The sequence below is a fragment of the Odontesthes bonariensis genome, chromosome 18 (genome assembly GCF_027942865.1).
Source record: "Odontesthes bonariensis isolate fOdoBon6 chromosome 18, fOdoBon6.hap1, whole genome shotgun sequence".
Taxonomy (NCBI): domain Eukaryota; kingdom Metazoa; phylum Chordata; class Actinopteri; order Atheriniformes; family Atherinopsidae; genus Odontesthes; species Odontesthes bonariensis.
This window is the reverse complement of record NC_134523.1, coordinates 24504312-24518425: the sequence shown is the minus strand read 5'-3', so window position 1 is coordinate 24518425 and position 14114 is coordinate 24504312. Positions and strand designations below refer to the sequence as shown.

Here is a 14114-nt window from a genome sequence, read left to right as displayed (position 1 = left end):
AAAAGACGGAAAAATGTGGGTTTGGTTGTGATTCAGCTGCAGAACTGGAAGGTCTTGCTCATAAATATGAAAATAAAAAGCACGTGATTGTGTTTTAAAGTCACAAAGCTGAAATGAAAATGCACCAGATTGAAACTTTGTGTATCTTCTCATAGAGAAACCTCTTATAGGCCCGTCCAGAGTGTGCAGAAGTCCTGAAGAGCATCTCATTCCACTGTTAAATGACAAGTTTAGGTCCAAATCAGCAACACAGAAGCCGTTTTATAACAAAATCTATCATTTATTTAAATTTAAAAAAAAAAAAAAAGGGAAAAATTCACAGTGAATGATGGATTCCTCCTCTGCATAAATGAGGCCAGAGTGTCCCAAAGAAAACAACGTTCCAGCTCAATATTAAGAACTCTGAAAAGAGCTTTTACCCCAAAATAATTTCACCAGTGAGGGCAAACTGAAGGAAAACAGGATTCAGGAGGAAAAAGACTACGAGAATGAGGATTATTGGAGGGGTAAAAATATTGAAAATGGTCCCAAACATCCATCACCGTACCACAGCAGTGTTGGTATACTGGGACAATCAGCTCCTGGTTTTAATGGGAACCAAACATACTGGCGACAAGAATCTTATAAGTGAAATTCCAGTTGGTAAGTGCAACAATAAACCGACGCTTCAGATGTTTCAGGGACCAGGAAACTTATCAGAGCGCCAAAGAAAAGCAAGAAAAACCTAAAAAGTGGCACCGACACTGAAGAATAATGATGATTATATAAGAGTCAGAATATTGTTAACAGAGCCCAGCGGACCCATTGATTTTTCTGTTGGTTTTAAATGTTTGGGCCGAACGGATCGAATTCATCAGCGTCGTGATGGGGAAACTGAACCTTAACCTGATTAAACATTTTGCTCTAAAGCTACTGGGCCGTCAACATGTCTGGTTGCTGTAGCTCTTGGTCCGCCTGGGACTACTTTCAGAGGCGGATTCATCTGAACCCGCTCTGGGTTTTAATGCTTGTGACAGTTCTGTCGCCTGTTTGGAGCGAATGAACCAGGCTGCGTGGCATCGTGATTATCCTTTCCCATCTGTGAGGCCTGACCACGTTTATTCTGTGGAAAAAAACGGCTCACAACAAGCGTCAAGACTTCTTTTAAGGCAAACTTTAGGAAGCTTCCGTAACGCTCGTCTGCTTAAAAAAAAGCTGCTTAAAAATGGGAATTAATGGGAACAGTTTGCTGACGGTGAGAAAAATAAAAATAACTCCTTGGAAACTATAAAGTGGGGCATCTTATTTAATTTTAAACCTATTTTGAGGGGAAACAAATGGAAAGCTGCTGCCGTCTACACGTTTATAACATTACAGCACAAACCACCACACAGCTCACTCACTCAAAAATCACTAGAAATAGCAAAAGCAACTAAGACGTCTTCTGAAAAATCATCTTAAAGTCTAAGCTTCCCTCTGCTTTATGGAAGAAACTCTCAGTTGATATAAAAATGTAAACAAAGCGGCGGTTTGCCGACGCGACGCCGCCGACACGGGCGGCGCATTCGACTGCACAGTTCTAGCATCAGGCACTGATTCTTACCTAAAGCCGATAAAGTTCAGGGTTTAAATTACCAAAAAACACACAATTGAAGAGTGAGAATCGAAGGCGTGTACGCCAGCGAGCGCTGTCCTGATGGAGAGAATGGAAACTGCAGTGTGAGACGCTCTTTAACGTCGGCGACGTCCTGTGAGAGCTGAACTCTGAGTGTTCAGCGACAGCTGGAACGCGTCCTGAAACAGAAACCGGTGCCGTGGCTTCTGTTTGGCAACATGTGACCGACTTACGCGAGCGAATAAACTCTTTAAAAAAAAGATTTACAAGAGTGTTTCCACAGCCTTTCCTCTTCTTACGGGCCGGCAGAGACGAGAGGTGGAAGATGTCACTCCGAGTCCGACAGGACGATGATCTCATCTGGGTCACACTGAGTCGCCACGTTGACCTGGAGACACGCACACAACATTTAGCCGGTTATTCTGAGGTTAACAGACAACAGTCCTGTGAGGTGGAAAAAGGTTAGAGTTTTTCAAACATCTCAGGAGAACTGTCCTCGCTGTGAGCTGCTGGTGAAATCAGGTGAAACTGGTAGAAAGAAAAAACAACATTTTCTGGTGTTTATCGTTTCATCTCTGTGGACTTTGAGCTTAAAATCAAACAGAACTAAATATTTTGTTCAGTATCAAATGCTGCCTGATCTTTGCCTCTTTGCCTCCTCTTAATTGTTTTATATATATATATATATATATTTATTTATTTTCCCCCCTGTTCTTTGACTGCTTTTAACTGTGTTTTAATTTTAATTCTTTTTTTTTTAATTCTCTTTAAATTGCTTGTTTTTATGCTGTTCTTTTAAATGCCTTGTCTTTATGTAAAGCACACTGAGTTGCCTGTGGTATGAAATGTGCTGTATAAATAAAGATGTCTTGCCAAGAGGACGGAGATCAGCTGTTCTGTCCAGGGTCATGTGACTCAGGAGGGGTCGGAGGTTAAGCTAACCCGACGCCGGGATGGAAATGCTAATTCATCTAGTTTTTTTTCCTCCTTCTTCGTGTAAACACATCGAGGCTCTTAAACCGAGAGCATCGGCCTGTTGAGGCAGGACTGTTCCGCCGCATTTGCACCGGGAGCGTGGCGGGCGTCTAGCGAGGCAGCTAGAGTTTCAACGCGGTGCTTATTTCCCACGCCTGAGGTAAGGAGTGAAAACATTTGGAGCTCATCCTATTTACCTCTTTCTGTTATCTGTTGACATAATTCATGGTGGTGATGAATGATTTTCAGTTCATTTGGTCGACTGAATCAAAGTGTTCTGGAGTTGCAGCTTTGAAGCCGTCAGCCATGAATAAGCATTAGATTTAGGCTGTGTTCGAAACCGCCTACTTCTCCTACTATTCCTACTATTCCTACTAGTCATACTTTTTTAAGTTCTCGGATGTACACTAGATGCATACTAGATTCGCCGAAATGTTGAGTATTCATCATGAGGTTACTTGTCACACTCAAACTACCCAAGATGCAACGTAACGTGACGTCGCCCATCGCCATTTGAACGGTCAAATTCAGTTAACGGGACGAGAGCAGTCAAAACGGCATAACCGGAAGTGCGTTGCTCACTGCGGCTAGCTTTAGCGCCGAATTCGTGGGAACAAAATTGTAAATAGCCGGTATTTGTCAGATTTTCAACACATTGGGGGTCTAAATGACTACTTTCTCGCCTGAAAATGTTTCAAATGTTTCTAAAGTTATATATTTACAGAGTTTATAGCTTAAGCGAAATCAGGCCGGCTGATTTCGGCTCGGGCAGGAGTGAAGTGCACTGTGTGTAAACGCTCTGCATACTGTCTGATAGATGAGTATGCCGTTTTCAAGTATGTAGTATGTAGTAGGCGGTTTCGAACACAGCCTTAGTCTAAGGGCTGCTTATGTGTTGGAGTGTGTGACATTTAGCTCTGTAGCAAATCCTGACTCTTTGGTTCTTCAGTGAGTAACTGAAGTCATTTATGTGCAAAAAGTCCTGTTAAAGGAATAGTTCGCCTCTTTTGACATGAAGCTGTATGACATCCCATATTAGATGTCCCTGCAGTGCTGCCGCCTGCCGACAGCCGCGCCTCTTACGATGTTTGCTGCTCGGTCTGCACTTCGGTCCGCAAGGTTTACACAGCAGGCAGTGATATGACGGTAGAGAAAATAGGGCCAAGCGATTGTGAGGTCTGACTTTTTCCTGCACAACAGTTTTGTGATGCAAATTTATTACTCTTTTGAACGCATATTGTTTTGAGAAGCAAGACGATTTATTTTTTAAACCCCAGCCAACTAGCCGGACTACCTTCATCAACGCCAAAACGAGGCTGGAACTCGGCTCACAGGACGCAGCAGGGGGTAAGAAAATGTTCATAAATGATATTACTAATATGGGATGTCATATAGCTTCATGTCAAAAGAGGCGAACTATCCCTTTAATAACGTTGGCACAGGCGCCATCTCACTGACATGTCTCTGTCAGGGGAGACGGACGCACACTCTGATGTCAAAGCAAAGAGAGAGCGGCGCACTACCTGAAGATAAAAGAAGATAAAAGCTCAACCGGTCCACGTTAAATATGTCCACCTGGAGTTTTTCAAATGATTTGTTTTCATTTGTTTTAATGTAGCTGACGGATGTTAAAAAAGTTGATTTGTTGTTTCTAGATTAAAGGAGAGAGATCGTTTTGAACTAAATCACCTGATTTTAGAGGCAGATTTCTGTTTGAAGTGACAATAAAGTTGTGATCAGCAAACATCACTCTGTCATCCAACAGCCATGTTTCCCCACCTTGTTCATTTTGGGAGGCGGCGTCGTCTGTGAGCTGCTGACCAGATCCTGAGTCGGAGTGTCTGCTCGTGTGGACTGCGGACAACTGTAGCTAATAACGCCCATATCCAGGGGGATATCTGTCTCACTGAGGAGGAGGAAGGACGGGGAGAGAAGAAAATCAGCTACATGAAAATCCACTTATGAATGAATCCAGAGAATCTAACAGATCTGAGGAATTTCAGGCATTTCATGGATATCCTGTTGGTGACAATGGGACCCGACGGTTAAACAAATGTTCTACTCTGAATAATAAGTCATCATTCAGTCACATGATGAGCAGTAAATAATATTTCCGGACCAACGCCGCCGCCGTACCTGTCACGGACGATTATGTGCTTTAGATTTCTGGTGTTCCCTGACGTCATTTCGTCCCTCTTCCTCTTCCGGCTCCTCGTGGCTCGGGGGTTGGGAGATGTCGACGTGCCGTTGGTCGTCTGCGTGTCACACTGCTCTACGGTGACGGTTTGAGGCGCAGGAGAAGGCTCCCCATTGGCTGCTGCCGAGGAGACGTCTGCGGGGTCCCTACTGACTTTGTTGGTTTTTACGAGCACGATTGAAACTTGATTGGAGGAGTCGACGAGCTCCCGCGCCGGGTCCGGGTCGCCGTTGGGCTGCTGCTCGTCAGCCTGCGTGGGCTCTGATTGGCTGGGGCTGTCTCTGGGGGAGGGGATGTCGGACAGCGGAGAGATCTGCGACTTGGTTTCATCAGAGACGGGACTTCCACTGGTGATGGGCTCCTCTTCTTCTTTCATGCTTCCCTCCTCACCTGCAGAAACACTTCCCGGCTGATTATACGTCTGATCCTCCTTGTTGTCGCCCTCACTCGCCTGCTCTGCCTCGTTACCGTCATCATCCTCGTTGTCGTCATCTGCAGAAAGAAGAAAATTAGCGGGAATAAAAGAAGCGGCTGGTTTTATCGCCAAAGCCGACAGAACCAGTCTAACCTGGTCCATCCTGCTGAGTGCTGGCCTGGATCTCCTCCTCTATGTCCGGATCTGATGACTCATCATCTTCATCCTCATCCTCGTCCTCTTCCTCCTCTTCCTCTGCTGCCACTCCATTTGCCTCTTTAGTCCCTGCTTCCTTTTCTGATTTGTGAGCCTGGAAAAGAAGGAAGTTGTGTCCCGACAGGTTTGAAAAAAGGAACAAAAGCTCTGCTGCGGTTCCTGTAATCTACGCTAAACATCAGAAATCCTCCTCTGGTTCCAAATAAACTTCATTATGCTGCATTTTAATTTCACAGTTTCCTCTTCATCAGCAGTTACTCTGTCCTCACTGCTTCAAATAACTACTGTAAGTTCAATATTTTCAAGACGGCCACTAGGCTCCATATGTGACATTCTGTATTAATAAGCAGCCATTGATTCAATGACCACTTCATCATATAACCTTAAACAAAGCTTACTCACAAAGGTTGCTGAATAAATAGCGACTTTACAGGATTCCTATTGGCTCAGTCAGATTACTAACAGACCAAAAATGGGATGATTTTCCGGCTTCACCTCTTTGTCCTTGCCGTCTTTATCCAGTCGTTTGCGCCTCTCCTGCTCCTCGGTGTCGTCCTGCTGGACAGCATATTTGGTGATGACCTCGTCCAGGTGGGTTATAGCCACTTCCCTGTTCGACCGCAGCTTTCGCATCAGAGTGGAGTCAGAAAGAGCCGGGTCTGTGGCTTCAGAGGGAGAGGAGTGTAAGCGTGGGGGGGGCAACATGCTGACATGAGAACACAGAAAGTAAGACAAAGTAATAATAAGAATGTATTCTCTCTGCATCGTGCAGGGAGGGGCATGTAGACGAAGACATTTTGTTCAGTGAGGTGTGGACGAAGACAAAGAATAAACTTTCTGAACACATATTTAAATTACTTTATGTTTAAAGCCGTGGTAGATCTTCAGCCCTTTTCTCAGAGTTTGTTTCAAGGTGGGACTGAAGAGCTTTTCCCCCACTAAAGTTGTTCCAGTTCTGGTTTGAGGTCTGACCCCTAAAGCTCTGGCTCCAGCACTGAACCAGCAGTACTGAAACCAGAGCAAACGGCAGCAGTGGAAACACACGAGCTCGCTGCTGCATTCACAATCTGTCTGCAACAGTTTGTAGCTCCATTTATCAACAGGATTGGGTGTTTAAATATCCTCAGCTGGTGTTTTTATATCCTACAGGAAGGGTCAAACACATGCTGGAAGAGATGTTTACAGTGATGGAATGATGTGGCTCCGGCTGTGGAAAACCAAAGCAGCCCTGAACTGGAAGCATTTTGGTTGAAAAGGGGCGACTGTGTCCTTTGTGGAAGGGCAGAGGTTGAATGTGGGGTTGAAATAGCTCTGCAGTGGACGCGCCTCGGTCGTGGAAACAGAGGTGTAAGGTTAAGGATAAGTGTAGGTTCGAATGTAACACACCAATCTAACCAAAGACCAACAATATCAACAATAGAAATGTGTGTAATATGGTGCCTGCAGGACATTCTGAGCACAAACCTTTCACACAACTGCCACAGGGGTCGTAAAAGTCTTTGTTCTAAACCGAAAAACTCCTTTTCTTCCATGTCATAAAAAATAATGATGATGATGTGGCTCACACTGAGCTGATAACAATAATAATAATGCAGGTCACTCGCCAGAGAACAAACAAACAAGTCGAATATTTACAGCTGGAGGGACCATAAAAGCCATCTGAAGTCAGCAGGAGATGCTAATTCCTGCTAATGTAGGACGTGATAACAAGCTCAGAGTAAAACCCGACGTCTCACAGCTCACCGCAGCCACAGGGAGCGTCTCCGTGCTGCTCCAGTTATCTCTATAACGCAGCAGGGCGGCAATAACAGCACCGTCAGCTTCTAAAAATACATGTGAATCTGTTTGTGACACAACCTCCTGCAGAAGCAGCTGTTTCACCCCCGGACAGATGCAGGGGTGTCACACCCCACCCTGACGGAACAGCTACTCCAACAACATGCAGGCAATCCAGTTTGTTGCTCCTCACAGTTGAATTCAGAAATAAAAACGGACCTAAAAGGTCAACGTAATCAGCCACTTTTACAGCCATCCATCAGTGACAAGCAGACGTGATTTACTTTATTCAGATTCACACATTCTGGTGTTACTTATATAAGTCCACAATCACCTCTGAGGCTGTTCTATTTATCTCTCAAAATGTCTTAATCTTTTCAACACCTCCACTGCACCAAGTATAAGCACATTTTAAAGTAGCTATGAGCTTAAAGAAAATTCTCACCGGGCTTGTAGCCGTCCGTGAGGTGTGAGCCGAAGTTATACACCAGGTCCAGGTGGCGTCGCTCCTGCATGTGGCTGCCGGTTTCTCTGAAGGCATCCTGAGCGATCTGGCTCAGCTGCTTTTTGTTCAAGCACAGGTTGTGGCGGGCGTTGGCGCGCGATACCTGCTGAAGGATGTCCGGGTAATCTGGGGGGTTCCTATGGGCCTCGGGACTGTTAATAAAGCGCTCGATCTGACAGGAGAATGTAGAGGACACAGTCAGGAGCGTTCACACCCACATAAAAGCGCTAAGCACTGAGGTGTAAAAGTTATCGTTAGACCGGATTTTGTAGCTAAGGTTCATGAATGAAAGTGAAAGCAACAGCTGGCAGCTCACCCTCCTGTTGATCTCAGGGTAACGGGTGCTGTTGTAGGGAATTCTCTGTTCAATAACCCGGCCTGTTAGAGTGCTGCAGCCCTTCAGTTCACACAGCTTTTCATAGATTTTCATCATCTGGAGGAGAAGGAAAAGAGGGGAGAGGAGTGAATAGCTGTCACACTGGTAGAAAATAACCTTGTTCCAACTTTAATCTGTAGCCGAAGCTCCATCCATCGGACCCTGGCCTGACCTTCCGTTTGAGTTTGTGCTCCTGGATGTATGTGGAGTCTTCACCTTCCAGGTCGTCCAGGCTCAGCTCAGCTTGCTGCAGATGGCAGATCTCGTTGTTGTAGACCTTCAGAAGGTTCTCCAAGTAGGCGATCTGAGAGAATTCAGAACAGACATCAAGAATAAGCCTTTATCAATCTTATTTCAGCTGCTTTTATTCAACAGAGACCATGTTCCATGTAGTCACACCATGTTGGGACAGGTGCACCATTTTTTTAAGGATTTCTCTCACTAGTCCCTTTCACACTGCTGAATAACCCGCGTTTAATTCGCGAATTTAGCGTGTCCGCTGTTGCGTTCACACTGCCGACCCGGGCTGCCGCATCAACTCGACTCGCCTTTCGACCCGCGTCGGACCCTAGTCTTTTTGCCGAGCCGAGTTTGATGTGAACGCAATCGACGCGGGTCGGACGTGGGCGTGACGTGAGGAGTTTAAAAGACAGAATGGACAGCTGATTCAGAACAACAGCGACAGGTGAGGACAAGTTTTACTCTGTTTTAGCCTACATCAAGTTGGAGACATTTTTTAATATGGCCAACTGGGAAGACAAGGAGGTCCGCGAGCTCCTTAGCCCCCGAGCAGAGGACGTTATTTACCGCCACATGTCGGGGACGGTGAAGGATGGACCTCTGCTGGAACGGCTGGCGAGAAAGATGGGAGAGCGCGGTTTCCCACGCAGCAAGACGCACTGTAAAGTAACATCTCCATGAACTGCATATACAATTGCAAAAACGAGTTCTCAAGGTGTCCCGCCATCGTTTGTTTGAAAAATTTGATGCAGACAGGTGTATTTCACCCTACCTCCGACGCATGGCTTGTGCCTACGTCATTGTACACGCCCAGCATTTTATGTGTTTCGTGTGACGCTCTGCCACTAGGCAACTCCCCCTGAACTCGGCTTCTGGCGACACGGGTCACCCTGACACGCCAAGCGTTCACATTGCTCGACGCGGGTCGAAGGTGCAATTTGGACCCACTAAGGTAGCGGGTCGCAGTGTGAAAGGGGCTACTGATACCTCCTGCCTTTATTACCTGGTTGTTTGGCTAAAAAAAACACAAATCTAATAGAGAAGGGAAGGGATAGAGAAAGGAAAAGGGGAGAGAAGATGGACCTCATACGGGAAGAAATGAAAGACGCTGCTGAAAGTGAGATCTGCTTATTAATGAGCCAACATTTTACAGAAATACGATACTCCACTAAATCAAACTCCTTCCTTTTTTGACCAGTAAATTAATTAAGTAAATTAATTCTAATGCATCCAGTCGTGTGTTTATTTTATAAAGCCATACGCAGTGGGTTTTATAAGTCCTATGTTGATAATCAAACTCATTAGAAATGACTTTATTCAACTTGTAGTGGACAGAAATGTTTAGTTTTTGGTTGTGAAGAGTAGAAATTGATTATGAGAGCGTAGAAACAAAGAAACTGTGGACAGCCTCAGAGCATGTGCTGTGTAAACTGACATTCTCTATTCTGTTCAGTTTACAGCATGTCTCTAATTCACAGCAAGTCATCTCAATGTACTTTAAAGACAGTTTAACTTATTCTGAAAAAAATGAAGATGGATTCAAATCAAGAGAAATAATCAAACATTGAGTGTCATCACTGACCTGTTTCCTGGATGCCCTCTTAGCTTTTTTCTCTGCTGCTGGATCTTCCTCTTTACTGTCCTCCTGCAGTCCTGAGGTGGAAGGTTTCTCTTCCTCTGCTGCTGGATTTACCCTGTTTTCCTCTTCATCCACCTCACCTGTAGCCTTGTCTTTGCTTTTGAGCGACACAGAGGTAGACTGGAGAGTGACCGATGTAGAGGTAGAAGGCTTGAGGGCGAGCCTCTTCTTGACTGTGTGTTGCCTGAGCACAGTACATAGTTCATTGATATAAACAAATGTTTTGGACTGGTTGGCCTGGACGCGAGTCAAACATCGTCCCAGGGTGTTCCTGAACTCCACGGAGGTCAGGTATTCGGGGCAGGCCTTAGTATGTTTCATTTGGAGGAAGGACAAGACCTCGGGGCAGTCCTTAGTGAGACCTGAACAGTGCTCCACAAACTGGAGGAAAGATATGGAAAAAAGAAAGAGTCAGGCACAGTTAAATAAGCTAAAATAAGTTTATACAGCAGGAAGGGGAAACCCTGCAGTATGTTGCAGGCCATGTTTGCAGATCAGCATAACTTTCTGTCTTTAGTCTTATTTTTAAATCTCTTTGTTATCTAAGAGTTTGGAAACCTCCAAGTGAGATGCTGCTGATAAACTTCCAAATGCAGCTACAAGCCGACTCTGCAGGTGTTATACTTTCACCACTGTGCCCTTAGAAATCAAAGAAAAAAGCCAGATGTTAGGGGTTTATTTTTGACCTGTATGATAATGACTTTTACTGACCGTAAAGCTGTTATCAGAAACAAAAAATGGAGGGCAGATCATTTAGAGCAGACTTATCACAGCGGGAAATATTTTAGGGCTACAGTAAGTACACCAGTGAGGACATGATGTTTAACCCATGACACAAATGGCAGATGAAGCTCCTTAATGACTGTTTATGTATTTGAACGTCTCCACTATTGTAGAGCAGCAGAAAAAAGACTATGAAGAAGAACTTACAGAGGACATGCTCCTTCTACCGTATGATTCTGAATCAGGAAACAATCAGGAATGGCATCATGCTGACCGAGACAGAGGAGACAGGGGAGACAGAAATGTTGGCTTACCTCGGTGAACAGCTTCTGATTCTCCGCCTGCAGAACGTGCGCGTCCTTCTTCGCTGAGGCAAAAGGTGAGTGTATTATGTGGGTGGGGGACGGCTGCCGATCTTTGAGTAGCGAGACATTTTTGGTTTGACGCTCAGAGTACGAGTTGGCGGCAGAGCGAGAAGGCTGAGGGCTCTCCTCTTCGTCCTCATCATCGAGGACTATGATCTTATCTGCCATGGCGGCGGAAGCCACTGCCATAGAAACTGTAGAATAGTTCTGTTTTCAGAACATACAAACATGGAGAAGGTGATCAGTTTGACTGAAAGTACAGAATGACACACAAACATAGAACTATTTAATATCTCGGTACGATGAAACTTTAGCGCCCCAAAATAATATATTCGAACAACAGTTTTCATTTGTTAAACCTTCTTACTTGCAGAAAAGTAACAGGTTAAAATCCCCTTTACGATGCTCAGATAATTACATGTTTATTGGACTCAGTAAACATCATCTGACTGAAATCTGACTGCAAACTTAAAATCATCTAACAAAAACCTATAAGAACTGTGTGATGCTGAGACGTTGAGAAGATGATTAACCGTCGAACAAAGTAACCAGAATGAAAGAGTTATTGATTGTTCGCTGCACTTTTTGAATGAGTCCAATCATTGTTTAAAACACAGACAGAAGAGCCATTTATTGGCAATGAAAGTTAGAAAATAAAAACTGTAAGGACAGATATGACAAGATAAATAACAACAGTCTTCCCAAAGTTCAACTTTAGTGACCACATACAGTTTAGACATTTAGAGCATTAATGCCTTTGAGGACCATCTTATTGCTCCATTATAAACAAAAACAAGTAGCTAGGTTTGGCTCTCCCAAGAGGTTAATGTCAATAGATGCTCTGAAATATGATCAGATTATTTATTAGCATCTGGATAAACACTTCGTAGCGCTACTTCACAGATGTCATTGAATCCAAGCAGAGTTAAAAGCACAAGATGATAAACACAATGAGTATTCTAGTAGAAAACGAGGACCAACTAACATCTCTCTACTTGGCTTTCATGCTGTATGGACAGAGAGATGCTGAACTGTTGGCTGAGAGTTTCTGTCCACGGTGCCTTCTAAGAGAGCTCACCTGTGTTACCTGTCTACACTGGGTGTGACATCATCAGCTCAGTTGTTGCCAAGTTATGGTGATCTCTCAAGGTTTCAGCCACACCTGCGCTTCAACTTCCCAACAGCACGTCAACTGATTTTTTAGCTTTATTTAGTCATAAATCTATAACAATAACATATTAATTAATAGAGCAGCAATATAATTTCCCTTCAGGGATGCAAAAAGTATTGAATTAGATTCATCAAGTGTTTACAATAAATGTGAATACATTTTATCATAACTATCAAGTCAAACAACAGTATTGCCCTCAAATAAGTGAATGGGCAAAACTTTTGCACCAGTTTTTCATTTTATTCCAGCACAATTTGGGGTGTTCTTTAATTACCAAGGTAGTAAATTACGGTAAAGTGATGTTTCGTGATTGTTATCCACACTGGTAAAAGTTTTAGCTTGTTTGTTGGTATATAAGGAAGTAGATATACATCTATGAATGTGCGTAACATCCCATCTTCTTGGTTTTAAGGGTTTGAAAGCTATTTAAACACACCTCCGTGAACTTGTACTATACATTTTGTATTACCGATGAGTAAACAGGATATTCACCAGTTAGAAGTTGCTTCTAGCTAAAGTTGCCATGTTGAAGGGACATCATTACCATTATACAGCCATGGGACAAACAAGACATCAGCAAAACACTTAAGGTGAGAAGTGAAACTCAAAGACTGATGATTCAGAATGTAACAAAAGGCAAATTAGGTGTAAGCAAACAATAAGAAATGCAGTTTGCCACATACTATAATGCACTCACCGCTTATCTATGAACTGCTTGACGTGATAACAAAGGAGAAAAACGCTCCAGAGTAGCACATAGTGAAAATGCTTTCAGTTAGCCGACATTAGCATTAGCAGCTAGTAAATACTGTGACTTTTTTCTGGTAAAAAAAGAAACGTACAGATTAGAGGAGGCCCCTGGTTTATTTTGAATTATATAACCAAATATTTTTTAAAAATCGAGAATCTCTGTACGATCGGAATTTTAATCACACATACATCCTTCTCATCAAAACAAAGCTCGTAAACTTAGCTATGCTCTCGAGTCGATACCAAAAGAGTACCCGCTTAACTGCAATCAGCATGGATACCTCTGATTGGACGGTCGATGTTTCACCATGAGTAATACTGTCTGCCATTGGACGACTTGCTCACAGAGTAGAAAGCGACATCTTCTTCTTCTTCTTCTAGTGTTGTTGGTGGCTGACAGGTACTTGTAGATGCATTACCGCCATCTACTGATGAACAATAGGAAGACCGGAGTAAAAAAAAATAAAAAATCTTATTTCCGGAAAGTGTAACAGTGTAAAACATTTCATCTAATTTCAGAGCCTGCTTGTAAAAATATGTATCCTGGCTCATTGCCTTTAACGTCTCCGTGATGATAATATGTGTGTTATTTGCTTAAACAAATCTGAAATTTCTTAATTTAATTTTGTATTCACCAAACAAATGAGTTGGCGCTCTTTCAGATTGTGTGACAGATGTAAAAAGTAAATACGGAAATAAATGGGCTTGGGGTAGTAAATAGAGGGAGAAAATGGGAACAGGATATGACAGAGAAGTAAATAGATCTATAAATAAAATTTATTTGATTTAAAAAATGTATGGTGAAATCAAAATAAAATAAATTTAGAAAATAATTTGGAAGGAATAAATAGATCAATACAATGTAAAAAAAAAAACAATACAGAAATAAACAAAGCAGAAAAATGAAGAAAGAAAGAAATTAGATATATTCCAGTTAAAAAATAATTAAATTGAAAACTGAGTCGCAAAGTAAATAAATAAACAAGAGTAAACAGATAGTTTCAAATTAAAGCAGAAAAAAAGCATTTATTTCAGATTCTAATAAATAATTTTTCATAATTATAATAGACTTCTGTTGCATTTATGCTCATACAATCTTAATTATTTAGCCATGTATTTATTTTTTGTATTCATTTCATTTTATAAATTTAAATCTTCCACATTAACACAAA

The 14114-nt window shown here is 42.9% G+C and overlaps 1 protein-coding gene across 2 annotated transcripts; it reads right to left on the bottom strand.

The window, feature by feature from the left end:
* Positions 1 to 259: 259 nt before the first annotated feature.
* Positions 260 to 13195, bottom strand: daxx (death-domain associated protein). 2 transcript variants are annotated; one of them, XM_075449793.1, is made up of 11 exons: positions 12890 to 13195; positions 10971 to 11228; positions 9877 to 10314; positions 8227 to 8358; positions 7995 to 8111; positions 7619 to 7850; positions 5893 to 6062; positions 5335 to 5491; positions 4706 to 5258; positions 4349 to 4475; positions 260 to 1982 (listed from the first exon to the last, which is right to left on the bottom strand). In XM_075449793.1, exons 2-11 carry the CDS (start codon positions 11208 to 11210, stop codon positions 1923 to 1925), a joined length of 2226 nt encoding a protein of 741 aa, XP_075305908.1. In that variant the 5' UTR covers positions 11211 to 11228; positions 12890 to 13195; the 3' UTR covers positions 260 to 1922. The 2 variants fall into 2 exon arrangements, with proteins under 2 accessions (XP_075305908.1, XP_075305909.1); XM_075449794.1 differs by lacking the exon at positions 12890 to 13195 and adding an exon at positions 12100 to 12666.
* Positions 13196 to 14114: the final 919 nt, after the last annotated feature.

What these genes read in the sequence shown, in the direction of transcription:
- daxx (XM_075449793.1), bottom strand. Translation starts at nt 11,210, where the DNA reads ATGGCAGTGGCTTCCGCCGCCATGGCAGATAAGATCATAGTCCTCGAT. An exon ending in ACCCTGAGATCAACAGGAGG is followed by an intron (nt 7,851 to 7,994) that starts GTGAGCTGCCAG and finishes TTCTCCTGTCAG; the next exon opens with ATCGAGCGCTTTATTAACAG. An exon ending in CGCCTCCCAAAATGAACAAG is followed by an intron (nt 1,983 to 4,348) that starts GTGGGGAAACAT and finishes GCGTGTCTCCAG; the next exon opens with GTCAACGTGGCGACTCAGTG.